At 38.8% G+C, this 23073-nt stretch overlaps 1 protein-coding gene across 4 annotated transcripts in view; it reads left to right on the forward strand.

Moving 5' to 3' along the window:
• Positions 1 to 23073, forward strand: part of kif13a (kinesin family member 13A) — a 322598-nt gene that overhangs the window by 273149 nt on the left and 26376 nt on the right. For all 4 annotated transcript variants that reach the window (XR_007249645.2, XM_048552226.2, XM_048552242.2 and 1 more), the window contains 4 exons: positions 2604 to 2780; positions 4091 to 4183; positions 7043 to 7195; positions 12095 to 12172. Coding sequence is in view for 3 of the 4 variants with exons in the window: in XM_048552226.2 (XP_048408183.1) it covers positions 2604 to 2780; positions 4091 to 4183; positions 7043 to 7195; positions 12095 to 12172 (501 nt within the window). In the remaining variant the exon portion in view is untranslated. The remainder of the gene's footprint in view (positions 1 to 2603; positions 2781 to 4090; positions 4184 to 7042; positions 7196 to 12094; positions 12173 to 23073) is intronic.

The following is a 23073-nucleotide window of genomic DNA, read 5'->3' on the forward strand; positions in this document are numbered from 1 at the left end:
GAGCAGCAAGTTCAGTAGATTAGATTGAAAAGGAAATTTCTCCTTCATCTCAGAAGACTGTTTGAGACCCTGGACAGTGAGGAAGGACAAGGTAAAAGACCAAGTGTTATACTTTCTGCAATTGTGTGGGAACATGCCATGTTGAGTGGCGGTGGCAAAGGATTTGGAATGAAGGAGGTCTGGAGGGATGCTGTTAGGGGGTGGTGGCAACGTCGGCAGTTATTGAGGAAGGAGATGTGGTTTTAAAAACAACTTTTGGTAAACCCCTTATAAAAGTCTAGGAGGGAAATAGAAACTAATAAAGGTGATCAAGCTGAGAAGTTTAAATGGAATTGTTTCAGAGATAGTAGGAACTGCAGATGCTGGACAATCTGAGATGACAAGGTGTCAGGCTGGATGAACACAGCAGGCCGAGCAGGAAAGCTGACGTTTCATGACCCTAGACCCGAAACGTCAGCTTTCCTGCTCCTCTGATGCTGCTTGGCCTGCTCTGTTCATCCAGCTCTACACCTTGTTATCTCAGTTTAAATTGAAACCTTGTTAGAGCTAAAGCAGAACTTCAGGGTAGGCGTACCTGGAAATTTGTGGCAATAAATTAATCACTCACACAAAAGCAAGTCCTAGGGATGCTGGATATCTGACATAAAAGCAGAAAAAGCTGGACAAACCCAGCTGGTCTGGCAGATTTTGGACTGGAGAGGAACAATTACCATTTTGAGTCTGATATGACTCAACTTTGGGATATTGACGAAGTATTAGACAGGTTGATCAAAAAGAGAGGTTCTAAAGGTGAGAGATTTGGAAAGGCAAACTGGGTCATCAAGGAATTTGCTAAGTTTAGGACCTAGCTGTATGTAAAGTCACTAATAATAGTGTTGAAAATGAATATTGCTGAAGAACCCAGAATTAATGCAGCACAGGGATTTTAGAGGGCTGTAGTTCTGAGGAGTTCACAGTCGGGGAAAGATGTTGAACCTTGTAGGGATTTGAAGACACTAGTTAGAATTGTAAAACCAAGGGCCAGGAATTAACCTCTAATAAACACCTCTGTTTTGGCTTTAACTTAATGTGGTATAGTCACTCATTATGTTTACCTTTTTTCATATTAGTTTCTGATTTCTTCCTCTTCCTTTATGTTGATAGGTTCATTTAATATTATGCACTCTTTATCACAAACTGGTAGATTTTTCAAGAGTAAAATTAGCTTAATTCCAGCAGTTGATTGTATTCCTTACCCAGTATTAGTCCCTTTTGAGTGTGTTACATCAGACCAAGAGATGTTGCAGAAATAGAGCAAGATAATAAAATGTGAGGCCTTGTTTAGTGACCTGACACCAGCAGCTGGCCAACCTCTAGCATTTATCGCATAGGAAAGCAAGAGAACTGATTTGAAATGCCACACGGAGCAGCAGGTCATTTACCAAGACATTTGCCTGCAGATTATTTGTTTGATGTTGCCCCAGAGTCCCTGAAGTGGAGGTCATTCTTTTTCCCCAATGCTGTTGGCTTTTTATTATTAGATGCTGATGTAATTTTAGTTTTGTTTTAACAGCCCTTTTATTGATAGGGAAACTTCAAGGGGTGGCAGGTTGTACTTTTGTAATTAAATAGACAGCAGCTTCCTTCAAAAGGGTATTTTAGGAAATCGTGGGTACAATGTATTAGTAACTTTACAAGATGCAATCCCCACATCCAATGCCAGCATCTGGAGGGAGGGGCCAAATTTTATCTGTCACCTGTTTTGATCTGTATGGACTGATGTTTGTGATAATTTAAGAACTTTGTGCACAACAAATGCTTTGAAATCTAATGGTCTGACGATCCTAGCTTTTAATACCTCATGCAACAAATCCTAGTTCAGTTGCAAAAATTCTTTTGAATATTCATTACGTGGTGTAACAATGGTAGGTATTATAAACATAACCCCAGTTGGTAATACCATTAAAATGAAAAAATTCAAGAAAGTTGTAAAGTGAGGGGTGGAAGCAATTTTTTGAGTTTGAAGAATGTCAGATAATTTAGAAAGCTATCTAATGTTTGTTTTCACTCTCGTGGGTTACCAGGTATTTTTACTTTAATTTTTTTTCTCCTGTCTCCACAAATTATACAAAACTGCTAGAGTTGTATTAGTTTCAGTTCTGCCAACCAGTATCTTCAGTGCAAACTATTGCAAATAAGCACTCAAGCCTGGCCCAAATGCTGATCAGCAATGGACGAATCAAGAAAAGTTAAGAGCTGCATAATATTGATAACACAGGTTATTTTTGGCATTGATGTTGATGAACTGTAGAATTTTCATTGGACTCAGGGGATGCTTGTAAACAATAATGTTGGTGAAGTAGCTGCAACTGGTGTGTAATTCCCAAACAACTTCCCTTGTGGAAACAATGAACTAAATCTAACACTTGCCAATGGATCTTTTTTCAGAAAGTACACTGTTTACCAGAAGTAGTGCTGTTTTTGTTTTTTGTTTGCTGTTTTCTTACAATCAAAATAGTAGCAAATGAATTCAAAATATGGTGATATTAAGCTGCAGAGGTATCAATAAATTTAACACTCGAGGATCTATTAAAAGCTAACCATGGTTCTCTTTGAATTTTTAGGTCTCAGCTATTGCCTCTTGGGACTCATCAGTCCATGATTCCATACACTTGAACAAAGTTACCCCACAGAATGAGCGTATCTATTTGATTGTAAAGACTACGGTGCAGCTCAGCCATCCAGCTGCTGTGGAGTTGGTGTTACGCAAGCGTATAGCTGTTAATATTTACAATAAGCAGGTACGAAGGTGTTGATGTGTTTTGTTTTTAAAATATATTTCCACATGGGTACAACATCACTTCCCATGACTTCTCCTCTGACTAATGGATTACAACTCTGCTAGTGCCCCATCACCTTGACATACAAGGAGAACAGGCAAACTGATACATCAGATCCTGTAAATTATCATTACCTATCACATAATAATGTAGATTCTTCTGACTGAGCCTCAGTAAATAGCTACAGCTGTCATTGTGGGAACAGTATGCATGAACTTCTGTCCAATCTGGGAGGAGAGTGGCATACCAGCTGGCCTTTTTTTGTTTTTGCTTAGGTTACAACTGCTTTATTGCACCAAGGTATTTGGCTGCAGTTCCTCTAAAGATAGCCTGAATCGTAAGTCAGAATCTTCTTGATGGGTAAATGGCATCTGGCAACACGAGCTACAAGGAATGAGACTTACTGGAGGATTTAGTTTTGCCTGTTGAGCTTTTCACAACCTTAGTTTTAAGCTTTGCACTGAAACCCAGCTTATGTGAATTGTTTAATATATTTGTTCTGAGGATGTGGGCAAACAACCTTATTTCCACTGAGAAGAATGTGATGGTCTAGTCCTTGCATGTTGCAACTTTTGGCATTTGGGAGGACATTCCAGGATATTGATTGTAAAAGAAAAGCCAGAAATCTAAACTGAGCTAGTGCTTGCCTTGGAATTGATGTTCCCATAATTATACAGGCCTTGGTTTTCTTTGTAATAGAGGTTTTGGAGAGGAAGATACTGTTCAGTTATCTTGAGTGAGTTGTGAGTTGCTGCACTGTTTTGAATATACAAAGTGTAGCCACAGAGTGCTAGTGGTGATAGACGTTAGTTAACTAAATTGTTGTGCCCTGCATGGTGTTGAACTACTTGGGTTGCAATTGCACATTAATAGATGAGTGATTATTATTCCCCATTCCTACCCAGTCTTATTTGAGCTGTGATTGATGCAAGCAATAAGCCATGCAGCCACTCATTCTATATTATTCAACTTGTATTTGGCTATTGCAGTTGTTTAAGAAAGATATGTGTTTTTCTTAATGGTTTATAAACAATTTTGTTGACATTTTTAAGAAAAATTTTAATAGTTTTAAAATCAAAAGATATCTGGGATATATGAGATCCATCAACGTGATGCCAGCAATGGGAAGGGATAATAGAGTGAACAAAAGAGGTGATTTTTGTTCTATATATTTTTACGTTCAAGTTTTGTTCCTAGAAAGGCAACTGATTTTTTTGTTTGATGAACAAAATTATTAATTCAAAATGCTTCTTTGGAAACTTGCTTTACAGAGTTTCACACAGAGTCTGAAACGAAGAATGTCCTGCAAACACCTCCTTCATTCCTGTGGTGTTACCTATGAGATAGTATCCAACATACCCAAGGTAAGTTTCTGTTTAATTCTATGAGAAAGCTGTGACTATGAGCTAATGAACAAATATGTTTTCCTATGGAGTACAACTCCAGTAATTGCACTATGAATAAATAATACTAAACTTGTGGAACAGAGGTTTTTTTTTGAAACCTGTCCTTGAATCACACCACAAAAAAGACGTGTTCTTGGTCCATTAGCCTTAATGACCCTGTTCAAAATAAGCTTAGGTAGTTTTAAACAGATCATGTGAATCCCAAATGCAAAATTTACCTATAGTTCAGCAACGATCAGTATTAAAATGGCACTGTCATTGAGTAAGTAGGCATGTGAAATGTGTTTGCAAGGGGGTATTAAGATTTATTCTGCAGCCAAGTCAAATGCAACCTCACCTGGAAATTTGAAATAAAATAAAGTGCTGGAGAGACTTGACAGTCAGGCAGTATCACTGGAGAGAAACAGTATGGTTCACGACCTGTATTACTCGTTTATGGAACTTGAGAAGTATTTTGCTTTTACTCACATGGATCTTGTCAGCACTTATGCTAAAGTGGAGATGATTTATCCTGAAATCTGTCCTTGATGACTTTCAAATTCACCCAGAGTTCTGCTCTAACGAATTTTATTGTTGGAAGCTCGGAAAAGCTTAATCCAAAGCATTTCTGCAATTAGAAGCTCTGTATATATTAGTTCTGAATAATCAAAGGGTCCTTGGTGAGCTCATAATGTTTTTAGCTCAAATCCTAAAAGCTGCCCTTGCACATCAATGTTTCATGCTCATTGAAATGCACTGCAGTTGACAATTTTTAATTCTAATTTTTACATGCAGCTGACATGTATAATGTTTCAAAAGACACAAATGCTTTTTCCAAAAATATACTTTATTCATGAAATCTGTGGAAGTATATTTAACAGTTTATTTGTGTGTGACATCAATAAATGAATTGTGGTTCAGTTTCTTTCATAACAGTATGTAACAATCTAAATTGTGCTGAGGCACATCAATTTCAGGTTATTGGCAATGTACATTTAATATACATAACATTCCTGTCTACAGACTTGCTGTAGTCTTTGGTTTTTGAAAGCCAAGTTGGAAGGTTTTCATATTGTTGTTCATCACTAAATGCATTTTTTTTAATACTGTGTGTAAATTATAAATCTAAGGTAAACAAAGTGTAAAATTGTTCTCCAATTGAAAGTGCTGAGGATTAACAAACAATTTGATGTGTGTTTTACAGCAGATATATTGAACTGAGAACCATTTTGCTTCCTTATTGAAAAGCAAGCATGTAAAATGCAAGGCTCGTCTTTAGAACCTCTGTTCTATGCTGTTTACTGCATGGCTATTCTATTTATTCAGTTCAAATGTGTCATCTGATTCTAACTGGTTTTAATTACCTTTTTTTCATTAAGAGACATTCTGTTAAAAACTGATATCCAGGTCCATGTGTCTCTGAATGCTTCTGGCTTTCTAGAAGTAGTGTCACTTCCTTTGAATTGGTTATGACCGTTGCTATTTATAAATAATCGATTGAATATGGTAATTGAATATGACTGGCTGTTGAGTCATCAGAAGAAAAGAACATCTAGAAGAAAGTTACACTTTTCAAAAAATAATGTCTTTTTTTAAAAAGTTCGGTAATTACCGAGGGGAAATAGCCCAAAATAATTCCTAATGAAAATCTTCAACTGTGGCTGCCCTCTAGTGGTGACTATTTGAAGAAAGAAAAATGCATTTAAATTGCATTTTTCATAATTTCAGGCTGTCCAACGTGCTTTGCAGCTAATGGAGTATTTTTGCTGTGTAGTCCCTTGTATAATGTAGGAAATACAGCAGTCAGCTTGAATTGTGTAATCTTCCATGAGCAGCCATATGAAAATGTACAGATAATCTTTTTTTTAAATTGGTAAGATATTGTGTAGGCCATTGAGGACAAGTTCCCTTATTTTTTGCTTTTTAATGATGTCCTCCGACCTTCTAAGTCCGTTTTTGAAAACGGACAGGGCCGTCCTTTCGTGTCTCAGCTGAGAGCCACTATCTTTGAGTGCAGCATACGCTCTACTGCATTGAAGTGTCAGCTTAAATTTCTTTACTAAATCACAGGAGTGGGGCTTGAAACCTGTAGTGGAGGCAACAGCCACAGATGACACTTAGAAACTCACAGGAATTGTTTTCTTTATATTTCAGTCATGAGATGTGTCCACCACTGGCTGGGCCAGCATTGATTGCCTATCCCTCATTGCACTTGAGAAGGTGGTGGTGAGCTGCTTTCTTGAACTGCTGCAGGTAGTCAATAATGTTAGGGAGAGAATTTCAGGATTTTGACCCAGTGATATATTTCCAAAATTGATTAACTTTGAGGTTTGATTTTGAACTAATGCTCTGCAAAGATTTGAAAAATAATGTAACTGCTAATGCATTGATTAATCTCTTATTGCATTTCTCAGATACAATGTTTTTCTTGAATAGGCCTCAAGTGATTTGCAGATATTTTTAATCAACCTATTCTGACATGTTATGATTCGTGTCTTAGAAAGGTGGGATTTCAACCCACGTCTTTTGGCCCAGAGATAGGGACATCACCACTATGCCAAAAGACCCCTCTTAAGGTGGCTTGCATCTTGCACTATGTCTGTTCGTTAATTTAGTATAGAACCCAAGCCTTTTAAGACCAAGAATTTGTTACATTTCAAATTTTTGGTAGAATTGGCTCAATTAATCTACAATCTTTTGATGTAAAGAGTTATTTCATGCTAAAATTTACAGTTCTTAATATGGAGGTGTGATGACTGACACTCTGTTTCAAAGAATCTGTTCCCACTTCATCCTGAGTTTTCAGATATTAATAAGAAGTTCCTTTTCTGTCTGCAGGCTTCTGAAGAAGCAGAGGATCGAGAAACTTTGGCACTTATGGCTGCAAAGAGTGAAAATGATAGTTCAGGTGACGGAGAAACGTACATTGAAAAGTACACAAGAGGAGTGCTAGAGGTGGAAAACATCCTTAGTCTGGAACGACTCAGACAGGTGAGTGTTCTTATATATTTTTTTAAATGTGGGGAGAAAGCAGAGTTTCAAATCTGGTGCCTCTTCATCAGAGTTTATCTCAGAGTTTGATTCATTGCCACATCTCTTGGTATGCCCATCTTGAAGAAGTTTTGCTGCTGCCTTTGAGGGGATTTCCATTTTAGCCTTTCTTTTTGTTCACCATCATTACTTTCATTGTCTCTCCTAATATTTGACAAAGTCCTTGCTAAAACTGGCTTTCGCAGCCACCTCTCATTCCTTTGTGACTTCCTGTCGCTCAGAGTCACTCCTCGTGGATTCTGACTGAAGTTTTGTCCTTCATGTTTCAAATCCACCCAGGATTGTAGGTATCACTGATGTACAGTCCCCTTCAGACAGCTGCTCTGATCAAATCATGGGATCCATACTCAGTGCTATGCATCGCCATTTGCACACTCTTGATCTTTCACGCCATCAGCACCACCTCTCAATGTCTCAACTGTCCTGCCAATCCTCAGTTCCACTTCATTCTCCAACTCATTCCATGTTCGAACAAAAGACTTTCACTTGCTGTCAGGCTTTAGGAAACACAAGCTGCAACAGCTCAGACCCATACTTGTGTGGAACGTTCCTTCCCTCTGACTCCATCCTTCCTTCTAACCCCACCTTTTGTTGAGTATTTACTATCCCTTTTGATCTTCTGCTCTGTGGTGAATGTTCTGTGCTTAGCAAGGGTTTTAGTTTTATTCTTCTTGCCCTCCCACTCGATGAATTTTGGACATGACGTGACATTGAACTTTTCATCTGTCATCAAGTGGTCAAGAAGGAATATGGCATGCTTTCCTTCATTGGACGGGGTATTCAGTACAAGAGTTGGCAGGTCATGTTGCAGTTATATAGGACTTTGGTTCGGCCACATTTGGAGTACTGTGTACAGTTCTGGTCGCCACATTACAAAAAGGATGTGGATGCTTTGGAGAAGGTGCAGAGGAGGTTCACCAGGATGTTGCCCGGTATGGAGGGTGCTAGCTATGAAGAGAGGTTGAGGAGATTAGGATTATTTTCATTAAAAAGATGGAGATTGAGGGGGGACCTAATTGAGGTCTACAAAATCATGAGGGGTATAGACAGGGTGGATAGCAAAAAGCTTTTTCCCAGAGTGGGGGACTCAATTACTAGGGGTCATGAGTTCAAAGTGAGAGAAGGAAAGTTTAAGGGAGATATGCGTGGAAAGTTCTTTACACAGAGGGTGGTGGGTGCCTGGAACGCGTTGCCAGTGGAGGTGGTAGACGCAGACACTTTAGCGTCTTTTAAGATATATTTGGACAGGTACATGGATGGGCAGGGAGCAAATGGACACAGACTGTTAGAAAATAGATGACCGGTTAGACAGAGGATCTTAATCGGCGCAGGCTTGGAGGGCTGAAGGGCCTGTTCCTGTGCTGTAATTTTCTTTGTTCTTTGTTCTTTATTCTATCACTGCCTGTGTGTCCATTTCATTTGGGGCCTCCTCTCCCCATCCCACAGTTGGTTTGACCTGGTCCAACATTCTCCCTCCACCTAGAACCCTCCTTCTGGCCTTTTACCAGCACCTGATTCGTTCATTGAGAATGGTTGATGTGACATTGGTTGCCTTAATTTCTGCACCCCTTTTGTCCCTTCAAACCTGTCCACCTCTGAACTGGCAGCACTCCTCACTTTCAGGTTTAATCCTAACTTTTCATCATAAAGCCTACTGACAAGGGTGGAGGTGTTGTCTCAGACACCTCCTTATGTCACCCCTGGGCCATGACACTGCTATCAAACATCCGGCCTTTATGTCCACAACTGTCATCAACTTCATTTCATTTCAGAATCTTCCCTTACCTCCCACAGCCTCCAAAGCTCATAGACTGCCAATCCTGCACATTTCTCTTCTACCTTTGCCCAGGAGAGAAAAACGTTCTGACAGTTTATTGGAATTGTAACAGTAACTTGGCTTTCTCTGATAGATGTTGTCAGATATGCTGTGTTTTTCCAGCGATTGCTATTTTTGTTCTTGATCTCTAGCATCCACAGTTGTTTGTTCTAATTTAGTTAAGAATATGTATGCTATCTAGACTTGAGTTAATTTGGAATAAAGTAGTATCTTCAAAATAACTATAAATAAATATAAATACCTCTTTTTTTTTTAAAAAGTAACTCATTTATTGTTAGTTCAGAGAGAAAAATGGAAAAATACAAAATGTAGTGTTTTCATCATCAAAAATATAAATTCCATATGTTGTAAGGAGGCCGGTCAGTGTATGCAATATAAAACATTGAACAATTATTTCATTAGCTTGATGTCGTGAATGATCAGATAGTTTGTTGTGCTTAGAGTATTGGCCTGTTGTTCACTTGTTTAAGATCACTAGTCTCAATACACTCTGCGATCCAATTGTGACACAAACCTAGAGTTATGGCCAATTTGCAACTGTGGCTGTCTGATTAAAGAGTCTTGAGTCCCTTTTGTGATTTTGTGACAGTATAGGGTGTTACAACAATAGAAGTAGTCTAACTTGTTACCTTCTGAAAGAATGCTAACGAATTCATCAAGCATGACCTCACCTTGATGAAGCCGCATGGACTCGGCCCTGTTTCACCATGCACTTTGAAGTATTCCACAGTCTGATCCTTGATAATTAATTCTAAAACGTTACCAACAATTGAGGTCAGGCTAACATAACTTCCCATCTTCTGTCCCTTTCCTATCTTAAACAAGGGTGTTACATTGGCAATTTTCCAGTCCTCTGGGACCCACTGTGACTCCAGTAATTCCTGAAAGATCAGCACCAGTGCCTCCACAATCACTTCAGCTATCTCTGTTAGAACTCTGTGGTGTAGTCCATCTGGTCCAGGTGATTTATCCACCTTCAGACCTTTCAGCTTCTCTAGCACCTTTCCCTTAGTGATGGCCACTATGCTCACCTCTGACCCCTGACTCTCTCGAAGTTCTGCTATGTTACTGGTGTCTTTCACCTTGAAGACTGATGCAAAGTACTTTTGAGTTCCTCTGCCATGTTTGCTCCTCAGCCTCGTTTTGCAGCTGTCCAATGTCCACCCTTGCCTCTCTCTTAGCTTTTCAAATACCTTAAAGAAAAATTGTAATTTTCTTTTTATTTTACTAGCTAGCCTCATATTTGATCTTCTCCCCCAGTATTTTTTAAAAGTTATTCTCTGCTGGTTTTTAAAGTTGTCCCATTAATCTTTATCATGTTTTGTTCCTGACTCCCTTGTCAGCCATGGTTACCTCGTCCTCGCTTTAGTAAGTTTCTTCCTCCTCAGGATGATTTCTGCTGCACCTCTTGAATTACCTTAGAAAGCCCTGCCACTGCTGCTCCATTATTTTCTGTGCTAGACTCCTCTTCCAATCAACTCTGGCCAGCTCTTCCTCCATGTCTTTGCAATTGCCTTTACTGAATTGTAATACCTTGATATCTGCTTCAGTGTCCCCCTCTCAAACTGCAAGGTGAATTCTATCATATTATGGTCGCTGCCCCCCCAAGGTGGGGTGGGGGTGCAGAATCCTTCACTTTAAGCTTTCTAATCAAGTCTGCCACATCACACATCACCAGATCCAGAACTGCCTGTTCCCTATTGAGTTCTGCTGCAAGCTGCACCATAAAAAAGCTTGTAGACATTCCACAGATTCCTTTTCTTGGCATCCACTACCAACCTGATTTTCTCAATCCACCTGCACACTAGAATCTCGCATGATTATTGTTGTAGTGTCTTTCTTCCATGGCTTTTCTGTCTCTTGATTTATTTTCTTCCCCACATTCCGACTACTGCTAGGAGGCCTGTACACAACTCCCATCAGTGTTTTTTTTCCTCCCTTTGTGTTTTCTCAATTCTACCCAGACAGATTCTATACCTTCTGACCCTTTTATTGCTTCTTAATTTCATCTGTTAATGACAAGACAGCCGTCTCCAACATCCCCCCCCCCCCCCCCCCCCCCCACCACTGCCGCATCTGCTTGTCCTTTCGATCGGACACATGTCTCTGGATGTTCAGTTCCCAGCCCTAATCCTCTTGCAGCCACATTTGTGATACCCTCAACATTCTTCCCACCAATTTCAATCTGTGCCCAGACTCATTTATCTTGTTTCATATACTGTGCTTTTAAGTACAACATCCTCATTTCTGTGTGACTACCCACCCTTCTCATTGTTATCTCCTCATCTGCTATGCCTGAAGTTACATTCCAAACTTTTTCTGTGCCACTGGGAGAACACACATTCACGTGTTTGATCTCTGGGTCATTATTGAAAAATAGCTTCATCAGTCATAGAATCATAGAATCTCTACAGTGCGGAAACAGGCTGTTTGGCCCATTTAATCCACATCACCCCTCTGAAGAGCATCCCACCCAGACCTACCTTAATCCTGTAACCCTGAATTTTCAATGGCCAACCCACTTAACCTACACATCTTTGAACTGTGGAAGGAAACTGGAGCACCCAGAGGAAACCCACACAAAAACGGAGTATGCAAACTCCACACAGAAAGTTGCCCAAGGGTGGAATTGAGGCTGTGTTCCTGGTGCTGTGAAGCAATAGTGCTAACCAGTGAGTCACCGAGCTGCATCAAGGTCTCAATTATTGAGCATCCCATGATGGTGTACACTCTTGTCAGTTATAGAACAGTAAATGCACACTGTGCAACCACTGCTGTACATAATCAGATTCAGAACTCTGCTCCCAACTTTGTTAAATTTAGAAACGTCAGTAATATTAACCCAAAGTAGCTTTATACACTTAAAGCAAGTTTATTTGTATTCTTGCTATGGGCTTTAGTTGCTTTATCATTTATTGTGTTCAAACCAGACAGTTCGTGGGCATATCGAAAGAGTTTGTCATTGGAAGTCTGTTGATTTGTAATTTGTCTTCCTGTTTTAGGCAGTCACGTTAAAAGAAGCACTTTCATCAAAAGGAAGGCACATGAAGAGGAGCGTCAGCACACCAAACGTTCACCATGTATGTATCTCAAAAAATGGCATCGTCCAGCTACATTCTAATTTGATGTTTTTTTTTCAAAGAATGGTGCTTGCATGGCTGATCATACGATTAACAAAACTGCATGTAAGAATCCATACAGTTATGTTAAAGCAAGAAAAGCTGTAACTATTTTGTGGATTGTCAAATAAGTTTCCAGTTGAAATAGCTTTAGTTATTGCTTTTGTATAAGACTCTGTGAAAACAGGTAATTGTGAAGTAACCTTCCAAGCATTATGAAGTCAACTCCGTCTATAGCAGGGTCCCAGCTATTTATGTATTGGCACATGGAACACTCGGCATGAAGGCTTTCTTAAGTGAGCTATGGAAGAGATGTTAAAGTAATTGTTTGCAGAAAGACATGAAAAGATTAGGTACAGTACCAATTTTTTTTATATAAACTTCAGTGGATTTATTTTAAAGATTTCTCTGCTCTTTACTTCAGTTATTAGAAAAATCATTAAGTATTTATTTGTGGTGCAGCATATTTTGTCAACTCTTTCTTAACTGTTTCCTTGGACTGGTATCCCATTTACTTGAAAGCCTTTGTCTGGTACAGGATCCAACTAGATATTGAGCAATTATTAATTTTGTGAAGAATTGATTATTTGCATACCACCTTGGAATTGGGATAGTTATCTCAATACTTAACTCTTTTTCTAATCCTGAGGAGTCTTATTTTAGGAAGCCTTTGCTGGTTTTCTGGTGGAGTCTTAGCTCATGGAAACACCCTCTGATCTCTTTGATCAGTGGTTGTGAATTCTGTGGGAGAGCTGTCAACATTGCAACTTTTAATTGAGAAACAACTTCATAAATCTCTGCTGTACTGGGCATCCTTGGGAACCCTGTTCTAAATGGTCACAGAATTCATATTTCTAGATCTAATCCTGCTCCGGCCAACCTGAGAAAACTGTTTCTGATCACAGGTGCATTCTCTGTATGCCAAGATCATGGCATCCTCAAACATTATGACCTAAATCTTCCAGTTAGTGACAATGGCTCGACCATGACCTGCAGTATTTTTCAGACCTGATGATAAGACTGATGTCTTCTATTTGTAGCTGAAGGAGATATGGGAAGTATGGAGTCTGTAGTTCAGTCCCGAATGCATTGGACAGCTGGAACAAGGAGAGGACATACTCCCTTTTTATGATAATACTTTCTAAAGGTCTTGCATATTTTAATGAATGAATGAGAGTATGGGTGAGCATTGAGACTGGGTTACTGAGTGAATAGCTACGTTTATGGGTAGGTGGTGAGCATTAGAAGTGTGGTTCGTTTGAGAATGGCCCTGGCTGTGTCTGGTTGCTTGTTGGATTGGGGATTTCAAGTGATTTCGTTGGGGGATTGGTTGTAATGCTATTTGACCAGTTGTTATAAAACTGTCATTTCCCTGGTAGATATTCAGGTAAGTCTTGCAATCTGACCCAAGTCAATGCCATGGGCTCAGGAAAGGAGACATTTATGAAAAGTCCCACAGCAATGAATCAGCCCCATCAAAAGTTTAAATTTCCAATCAGTTTCCACATTAGTACATTTCAGCACTTCCCATAGGATTCCGATGTTCATTTCCCAAATTGCATCTTAGCTCCAGCAAACCAGAGCCGGAAATATTCACTAAATAAATTGTGCTAATGTAGACAGCTCCAGTTCAAGTCTAGAAAGTTGCTGGAAAATATTTTGGTCAAGTGACAGCTGTAGAGAAACAGAGGTAATGTTTCAGGTTGGTGACCCTCCAGAAACAAAATACTTTTTAGAGTAGTTGAGCAACTGTGATGCACATTGTGAGCAAAGAATATGTGTAATGTTTAAGTGAATAAGGCTTTTTTCATCATGGAACACATAATTTTTTACCCATTTTAAAATTATGCATTTTGCCCTTTTGTATTTCATCATAAATCATTGGTCACATTTGTAGTGGAAACTGCGCATGGTAGTTGCATCCTCTTGCTAAAGATGGAAATGCAGGAAGCATGCACAGATGCAAGATTCTTAGCATATATAAAGACGATGTTTTCATCCCAGGCATGGTCTGTGTTTGTAAATTCCAAGCTGCTACTTACCGGTAAACATGACTGCATGCATACTTTGAAGTGTTCAGAGCTGCTGAATATTTAGTTAGCATTTTTAATAATAATTGGCAGGTTTTTGTTTAAACATGGATAAAATGTTTCGGCTGTCAGGCACCTTCTGTTTCTTCCTCCTGGGGAAAGCAATATCTTCTATTTTGAAGTTCAGAGAAGTTACGCTGTTGCCTCTTAAAGAAAATCATTGAAAACTTGGGGAAATCAGTTTGAAGCCCATTTCCATCAAGTGCCTCAGTTTGCGCAAGTGGTATCACTCTTTTAAAAATGACGTTGCATTTCATTTCCCCTAAGGAATAGGGACTGATTTTTTTAAACTGCCTTTTTGAATTAGAAAACAAAGAATTATTTAAAGAAGGGCAATTGATCAGTTGTAACTCAAAGGAATAAGCTTGTTGAAGATCGCAAAATAAGAGCTGATGTCAAGTTAGTAGTATGATACATGTATTGGCTTAACATTTGTGCATGTGCTTCCATGCCTATAAACAACTGCTTTTTGGACAAGCTGCTAACTTTAGAATCACGTAAATTTTAGTTGTATTGCTAAAAATTGTGACTCAAAAGTTATAATCTCTAAATTGTTCCCCAACCCATGCACAAATTGACATAGGAATAAACACAATAAGGAATCTGAATGAATTATGTGAGAAAGAGCATTTCTGTTTCTTAGGACAGGAAAGATCTGTACCATGGGAAGGTGCTCCACTTTTATCAGCTGGAACCAGAGTCCTGGAAGAAAGCATATATAGGGTAGGAATAAGGACTTTAGACTGGGTGGACAGGTTCAGATGGGGGGAAAAAAAGTAGTTTAGTAGTAGTCCAAAATCTAATGTAAGAGATTAAAACAAAAGTCTGAAATTTTGATTGAGCAAGACACACAAAGATCAAAAGATCTAAAAGGATTTAAACCACAAGAATTGGATAAGAATTGAGCTGAAGGGCAGCTTAAGTATTTTTTTGTCCAAATAAGTGTTTTTCATACAAAAGCACACTCACTGTGAAGGCTGTAACAGAGTAGCCATTACTGAAACATGGCTGCTCGTCAGTCAGAACTGAGAACTAAACATACCACATTACGAGCTGATACACAGGAATGAGGGGAGTAAATTATAAAGGCAGGAGTAAAGCCTGCGTTATTGAATTCCTTCAAGGTTAAGAGAGGATTATAAACGAGAGGTGTGTGGTCAGTGGAGACTGTATGGGTAGAATTAAGAAATCAAAAAGGATTAAGATTGTAGTTAGAATTTGGTATAGGCTTCCTGTCAGCAGCTCCAAAATGGCAGATTGCTTAAATGTAGTGGCCAAACATGTAGGAAAGGCAGATTGCTTTTAATAAGCAATTCTTTTCAATTGAGTGAAGCAAACAAGTGCAAGTCCAAAAAGAGTGAGTTTCTTGTGCTGAGATTAGTTTTCTACATCCAACAAGACATATCATTATTAGATTTTGTAATAAGCAATGAATCAAAATTACTTGTCAGTACAGTAATGCATTAATGAATCAGTTTATCTAATAGGGATCATGACTTGACCCACATGGTGTTAATGAGAGAAATGTGAAACAGTTATTGTGATTGTAGATTTAGATGAGACTGACTTTATTGTAATGAGTTAGAGACTGCCCACACTAAATTAGACAAGTGTGTTACCAAGTAAAATGACAAGACCAGCAGCAGTTAATGAGGAATAATTTAATATGATGCCAAACCAGTTCACACCTTTTCAGCGACAAGAGTTCTACTTGCCAAAATCAGTCTTGAATAACAAAATAAAACTAAGGGGAAAAAGAAAGTGCAAAATAGCCTCATATCCTAATGAATTGGAAAATGCAAAGAATAGAAAAGTGAACTGAGAAAATAGATGTTAAGAGCAGCAGGAAGGAAGAATGGAAAGAGACTTGCAAGGAATGTCAAAATCAACATCAAAAAATTTTGATTTTATTCCAAGAAAGGTGTTGTTAAGAGTGGTGAGAGTTCCTTGACAAATGATTTTGTCAGTGAACAAAAGCAAACAGTGAGCATACTAAATAATTAAATGAATTATTTTGCATCACTTGTCGCAGTGGAGGAAGAGCTTAGCACAGCTGAAATCCTAAGGAGAGTAATATTGAATTGAGGGCAAGATTCACCAAAATTAACATGCGCACAACAGTAATGAAGAAAAGACTTTCTCTGTGGAGTGACAAAACTTCAGAGCCAAAGAGTTTCTATCCAATAAATTCAAAGGAAATTGGGTTAAAAACATTACGGTTGTCTATCTGTAACCTCCATATTTTCAAATGATGATGGGTGAAGCCAGCAAAGCCAGGAACACTAGAGTCTATAATTATGAGTACGGTAACTGAAGTCTTGGAAAATGTTCAACTGATCAGAAAGCCAGCATGTAGTTTTAAAGAGTAGCTTGTGACTGAGGAACCTGATTGAATTTTTGTTTTGAAGAAGTGGCTTAAAGCAAAAGTCCACAAGTGTTTTATGTCTGTTGTTTTTCCAGGCTTCTGGAAAGCATTTGATCAAATTCCTCGCCAGAGATTATTAGACAAAGATGAAACGTGTTGGATCTGAAAGCAAATTTTTGATCTAGCTAGGAAATTGTTTAATTACAAGAGACATGCAATAGGTATAATGAACACACAGTCCACTAGTAGACCTGGAAGGTCTACATTGTGTTATCAGTGTCATTTGATTTATTAATGAGTTAGAAAGCCGAATTAAAAAGCACATATCCAAAGTTAAGATGAAAAGTACTCTAAAATGAGTAGATTGTAATATTAATTTCTATAACATATAAAGTGGACAGCAAAACTGTGACCAGTCTATTTTGGAGCTAAAAATGATAAAGAAATTCTAGATGCAGAAAGACAAGAGGAGGTCAACAGAGATGCTTCCAGGTACGTGATCTTTAAAATATCATGAATGAGTATTTGAAAACACTGAGAAAGTGAATGAAAAGCTGGCTTTTATATTTAGAGGACCAGAATACAAGAGAGTAGAAGTTGCACCTCAATTAAACAAATCCATGGTTAAACTACACTGAGTTCTGAAGACTACACTTCAATGATAGCTTAGCCTTGAAAGCATTCATCACAGGGTTTATCACAATGATATTTGATTTCTAAGAATTAATTTAAAAGAGACAGTTCAAAATAGAAATATACAACATGAAATATCCTGGAATTTGAAAGATGAATTGATTAAATTTTTCTAGATATTCAGATTGAGACTATTTTCTGACGGATATAAAAGCTATTCCTTCTGGCTGGTGAATCAAGAACCGAAGACCAGTGTCAGGTGCTTTTTTGTTTAGTAAATTTGAAAAATGAGATTGACAGATTTCTGTTAGTCATATGTATAGAAAGTTCTTAGGCATGTTCAGGTATTTGAAGTTAGGTTATAAATCAGACTAAACCTCATTGACTGGCATAATAGGCTGTCAAAGCTAATTGGTCTACTCCTGTGGCAATTGGCTTAATTGTTGGGCAGTGTTTTAGATAGGAGTAATGTAAAAATTGAGGTTACTGTTGTATACGTTGTACTTTTGGCTGTATGTAATAAAAGTATTAAAAGAGTGAGTGCTTAAGTACAATGTTTTGTTATCCACTGATTTTATAAAAACATGAAATGGATAAGAAAAACATCTACAAAATGACTAGTCTTTATCCCTAGCATTTAATTAAAAGTCATACAGTCATCCAACTAATTTTGTATTGTTCATAAGTTCATGTCTGTCTATATCTAAAACAGTAAAGGTTAGCACATTTTTAACTAAAGACCAAGCTATGAACGGGTTTGCAGATTCTGTGTATTGTACAGAGCAAAATTAAACCATAATTAATTGACTTTTAATGGAACCAATTATAGTGTGTTTTGCTAAGCGTTTGCATTTGCATACTCCAGCAGAAACTGTTAACATAGCATGGAAACCCAAAACAAAATCAAGCCAGACAGCTAAGGTAATACAATGAATCCTGTTGCTCATGTCTGTCCCTTAGAAAAAGAAGCTTGCTGAACCACTGAAGGCAAGCAGTCAATTAACTGAAGTCCACTGGAGGTCACCAATAATGAACCACCAATCCTTTTCTCCTGCCAATACCTACCTTGTGCCCAGATGTCAATCTGAATCATTACCATCGGTTCTACATAATTCCAAGGCTACATCCCAACAATTAATGAATGTACCTGAGTTCAGCGGAGGCCCAGACTGCAGAATTGATGTGGAAGACTGGATCGTGGATATGCAGCAGCTACTGGCCTTCAGTAAAATGCCTGCCACTCTCCAGTTTGAACTTGTAGTGCAACGCCTTAAGGGAAGAGCAAAAATGTTTGTCCTTCATCTGCCACTCAAGGATCAGACACCTGCAAGAGCTTTTGAGAAACTCAGAGCAGAGTATGGGAGCTGTCGATCCTCACCAGAACCTGCAATTAGTTTCTTGCAAAACTTTCAGCAGTCAAATGAAGCCAAACCCAGTTATGCTGTGGGGGCAGTTTTAAGAACGATTAAAGCTAGGCGGAGTAAATGGAGTTCTTCTACACACAAAGAGTTTAAAATGCAGCCAGAATTCATCAATGTTGTACTTGACCAAGATATTCATCAGAAGCCTCCATCCATGAATCCAAAGTCGGTAAAGTTCAAGGGACAGCAAACTAAGGTGAAACAAGCCCCGTGTGAAACTAAGGCGTTCTCCAAAAAATCCGTCAAAGTTCACGATCAGTCTAAATCTACTTCTGTGCAGAGCAGTCAAGAAAGCTTTGGAGATCCTTCACAACTTGTTGACATGCAGACAAGTTCCACAATGGACTCTGCACTACTTGAGTTGACTACATTAGTGAAGCAACTTGCTTTGCACCAGAAAGATCAAATGGAGAGACTGCAAAGAATGGAGCAGTTACATTCTCTGATGAGTCCTGGAGACAATTCAACACCATCTACCATAGCTAAAGCTTATAGCAGTGACATGAATTTCAAAGAAAGAGTGAATAGCAAAAAATCAAGACCTCCGAAGAGTGAAGGGTTCTGTATATGTCACTTTTGTGGACAAGAAGGACATACAGTTAAAGCATGCAAATCAAAAAGACAACCTTTCCTAACAGACAAGCCAGAAACACTGTTTCCCAGTTTCTATCATTTAGACAAATAAGACTTATAATCTGTGCAGCATTTTTTTAAGAAGAGTAAGGCCATATACAAAGGAAATGTGGAAAGTCTTTACAGAAAATATTTCAAAAACAAGAACTAAGCTGCCTTACTTCCATTATAAATTTCAACTTTTAACCAGCCCTGGTAATGAGGAACATATTTTAACTGTTAGTGTAAAAGCATACTAAGATAGGGTAGGCTCTGAATTTTAATGATCATTGACAATTAGCGCGAATGGTTTGCAGAAATAGCTGAAACAAATACACCACTCAGTAATCTAAGTAATCTGTGTGGCACTTTACCTCATGTCTTGATGAATTAATTTTTTAATTATATAGCTGTCTTAATGTGACTAGTATAGAAAAGGAGGAATAACTTTATTAGGTTTTAGACTCATACAGCGGAGAAAAGGCCCTTAACCCATCAAGCCTGCACCAACATTACTACCACAAAATGTGTGCTCATCCCAGCTTCATGCACTTGTCCCATATCTTTGAATGCTATGATATTTGAAGTGCTCATCCAAATTTTTTTAACGGTTGATGTTTCCAGCCTCCATTATCTTCCTAAGTAGTACATTTCAGATCTCCACCACCCGCTGAGTGAAAAAGTCATTTCCCAAATCCTCTCTGAATTTCTTGCTATTTAGCTTGAAACTGTGCCCTCTTATGATTGATTCCGCAGTCAAGGGAAACAGCTGCTGTCTGTTCATCCTGTTCAAACACCTCATAATCTTCTTCACCTCAATCATGTATCCCTTCAGTTTTTTTTCTGCTCTAAAGAAAACAATCCAAGCCTATCAAGTCTCTACTTATAGGACAATATATCCATCCAAGGCAACATCCTGTTGAACTTCCTCTGAACCCCCGCTAGTGCTGTCACATCCAGAAATGCGCAGTGCTCCAGTTGTGGCCTGACCAACGCTCTGTACAACTCGGACATTTAACTGCTTGCTCTTGTATCTATGCCACCACTAATGAAAGCAAGAGTCCCATATGCTGCCTTAACTGTCCTATTCATGTGCTCTGCCGAGATCAGGGATCTGTAAATAATTACCTCAACATCCCTCTGTTCCTCTAAACTACCCAGTGTCCTGCCATTCATTAAATATGCTGTCATCTTATTTCTTCTTTCTAAGTGCATCACCTCAACTTATCAGGGTGAAATAGCAACTGCCACTAGTCTGCCCATCTGACTAACCCATCTATATGTTACTGTAACCTGCCAGCTTCTTCATTATTAGCCACTCTACCAATCTTGGTGTCGTCTGCAAATTCCCCCACATTTTCATCTATGTCATTTAGGTATATAACAAACGGGGGTACCAGTAATGATCCTTGTGGCACATTGTTAGATACTGGCCTTCAGTATCTCGAACAGACTTCTAAAATACACTTTGTGCCTAGCACCCTTCCAGTATCCTGCAGTTTCATGCACAGGTTGCCCCCTTGGTCCATAATGGGCCCTACTGTTCCCCAGTTAACCTCTTCCCCTGGTTAACCTCTTCCTTTTAAAGTATTTATAAAGTATCTTAGGATTCTCACTCATCCTGTTTGCGAGTCATTATTTGCTCTTTTAATTGCTGTCTCAAGTTCCCTCCTACTCTTCCTGTGTATCTCCTGGGCTGCAGCTGAATTAATAATTCAGGTAATAACCCTGCTGTTCTTTTCTTTCCAGTCCTGAATTGTCCTGGACAACCAGGGTTCTCTGAACATTTTGCTCCTACTTTTCCCCACAAAGGTACATGTTGGACCTGTACACTCCCAGCTCCTTTTTGAATGCTCCCTATTGCTCCACTGTAGACTTAGCTGCAAGGAGCTGTTTCTAGTCAACTGTGACCTGATCCTGCTTTATTTTAGCAAAATCTGTCTTGCCCCAGTCCAAAGTTATCTTTTGCAGGCCATCTTTTCTCTTGTCCCAAACAAATTTGAACCACACCATACAGTGTTTATGACCAAAATGTTCCCCAATGTTCACTGAATGTCTTGACTAAAATCAAAAGAATAATAAATTCCTTCTGCCTGAAAAATACACTTGGAAAAAATGGGCAGTAAGTTTTAAGTGGGGGGGGGTGTCAAGAACAGTGAGTGATATGTATTATATATGTTGCCCTTGCCAGCGACACCTAGATGTTTTGGATAAATATCAAAGTACATTTTATGATTACCTTCACTAGGAAGTAAAATCAGGTTGGGGATCAACAGTAAATACAGTAGCTAAAATTAGTGGCCTAGGCGCGCACATCTGATAAAAAAAAGCTCTTTTTTTAAATTCAAGAGACTGAGCAATTTAATGAAGAAATTGGAGTTGATCCACAGTAGTAAAAGTCTCTATTGGCTAAACGTTGAGTAATAAATTGAACTAATCAATCAGGATTTATTTAAAATTCGTCCAACCATACATTGTTTAGTATTAGCAAATTTTAAGTTTGAGAATTTACAATATTTAGAAACAGAACCAACAAGTTTCCACATATAATGTCCTTGAACAAGTGTGATATAATCTGTGTGGCTTTACTGCTGATGAGGCAACCATGGCTGACTAAGAAAGTCAGGAATAGCATAATAGCAAGAGAACGCATATAATGTGGCAAAGGGCAGTGGGAAACCAGAGGACTAGGAAGTTTACAAAGACCAACAGAGGGCATCAAAAAAGAAATAAGGAGGAAGAAGATTAAATATGCTAGTAAGCTAGCCACTAATATAAATGAAGACTGTAGGAGTTTCTTTAGATATCTAAAGGGCAAAAAAGAGGCAAAAGTGGACATTGGACCACTGGAAAATTACAGTGGAGCGATAGTAATGGGGAACAAGGAAATGGCTGAGGAACTGAATAATTACTTCGTGTCAGTCTTCACGGTGGAAGACATGAGTAATCCCAAAAATTTGAGAGAGTCGGGGAGCAGGGCTATGTATGGTGGCCATCACCAAGGAAAGGGTACTGGTAAAACTGATTGGCCTGAACCTGGATAAATCACCTGGACTGGATGGACTAAACCCCAGAGTTCTAAAGGAGACCACTAAAGAGATACTGGAAGTGGTAGTGGTGATCTTTCAGGAATCCCTGGAGTCAGAGTGGGTCCCAGAGGACTGGAAAATTGCTAACACGATACCCCCATTTAAAAAGGGAGTAAGGCAAAAGACAAAAAATTATAGGCTGATTAGCCTAACCTCAGTCGTGGGTAAGATTTTGGAGTCCATTGTAAAGGATGAGATTTCTGAATATTTGGAAGTGTATGATAAAATAGGGCCAAGTCAGCATGGTTTCATCAGGGGAGGCCACCCTTGACAAATCTGCTAGAATTCTTTGAGGAAGTAACGAGTAGGGTAGACAAATGAGAGCCTATGGATGTTATCTACCTGAACTTCAAAAAGGCCTTTGACAAGGTGCCACACAGAAGGGCTACTGAGTAAGATAAGGGCCCATGGAGTTAGGGGCAAGTTGCTAGCATGGATAGAAGATTGCTTTCTTCCAGACAGCCAGAGGGTGGGGATAAAAAGGCCTTTCTCAGGACAGCAGCAGGTGACCAGGGGTGTTCCACAAGGATCAGTGCTGGGTCCACAACATTTCACTTTATACATTAATGATCTAGATGAAGAAACTTCGGGCATTCTGGCTAAGTTTGCAGACAACACAAAGATGAGTAGAGGGATAGGTAGTATTGGGGAG

This window comes from Stegostoma tigrinum, chromosome 2, assembly GCF_030684315.1.
Source record: "Stegostoma tigrinum isolate sSteTig4 chromosome 2, sSteTig4.hap1, whole genome shotgun sequence".
In the NCBI taxonomy this organism is placed as follows: domain Eukaryota; kingdom Metazoa; phylum Chordata; class Chondrichthyes; order Orectolobiformes; family Stegostomatidae; genus Stegostoma; species Stegostoma tigrinum.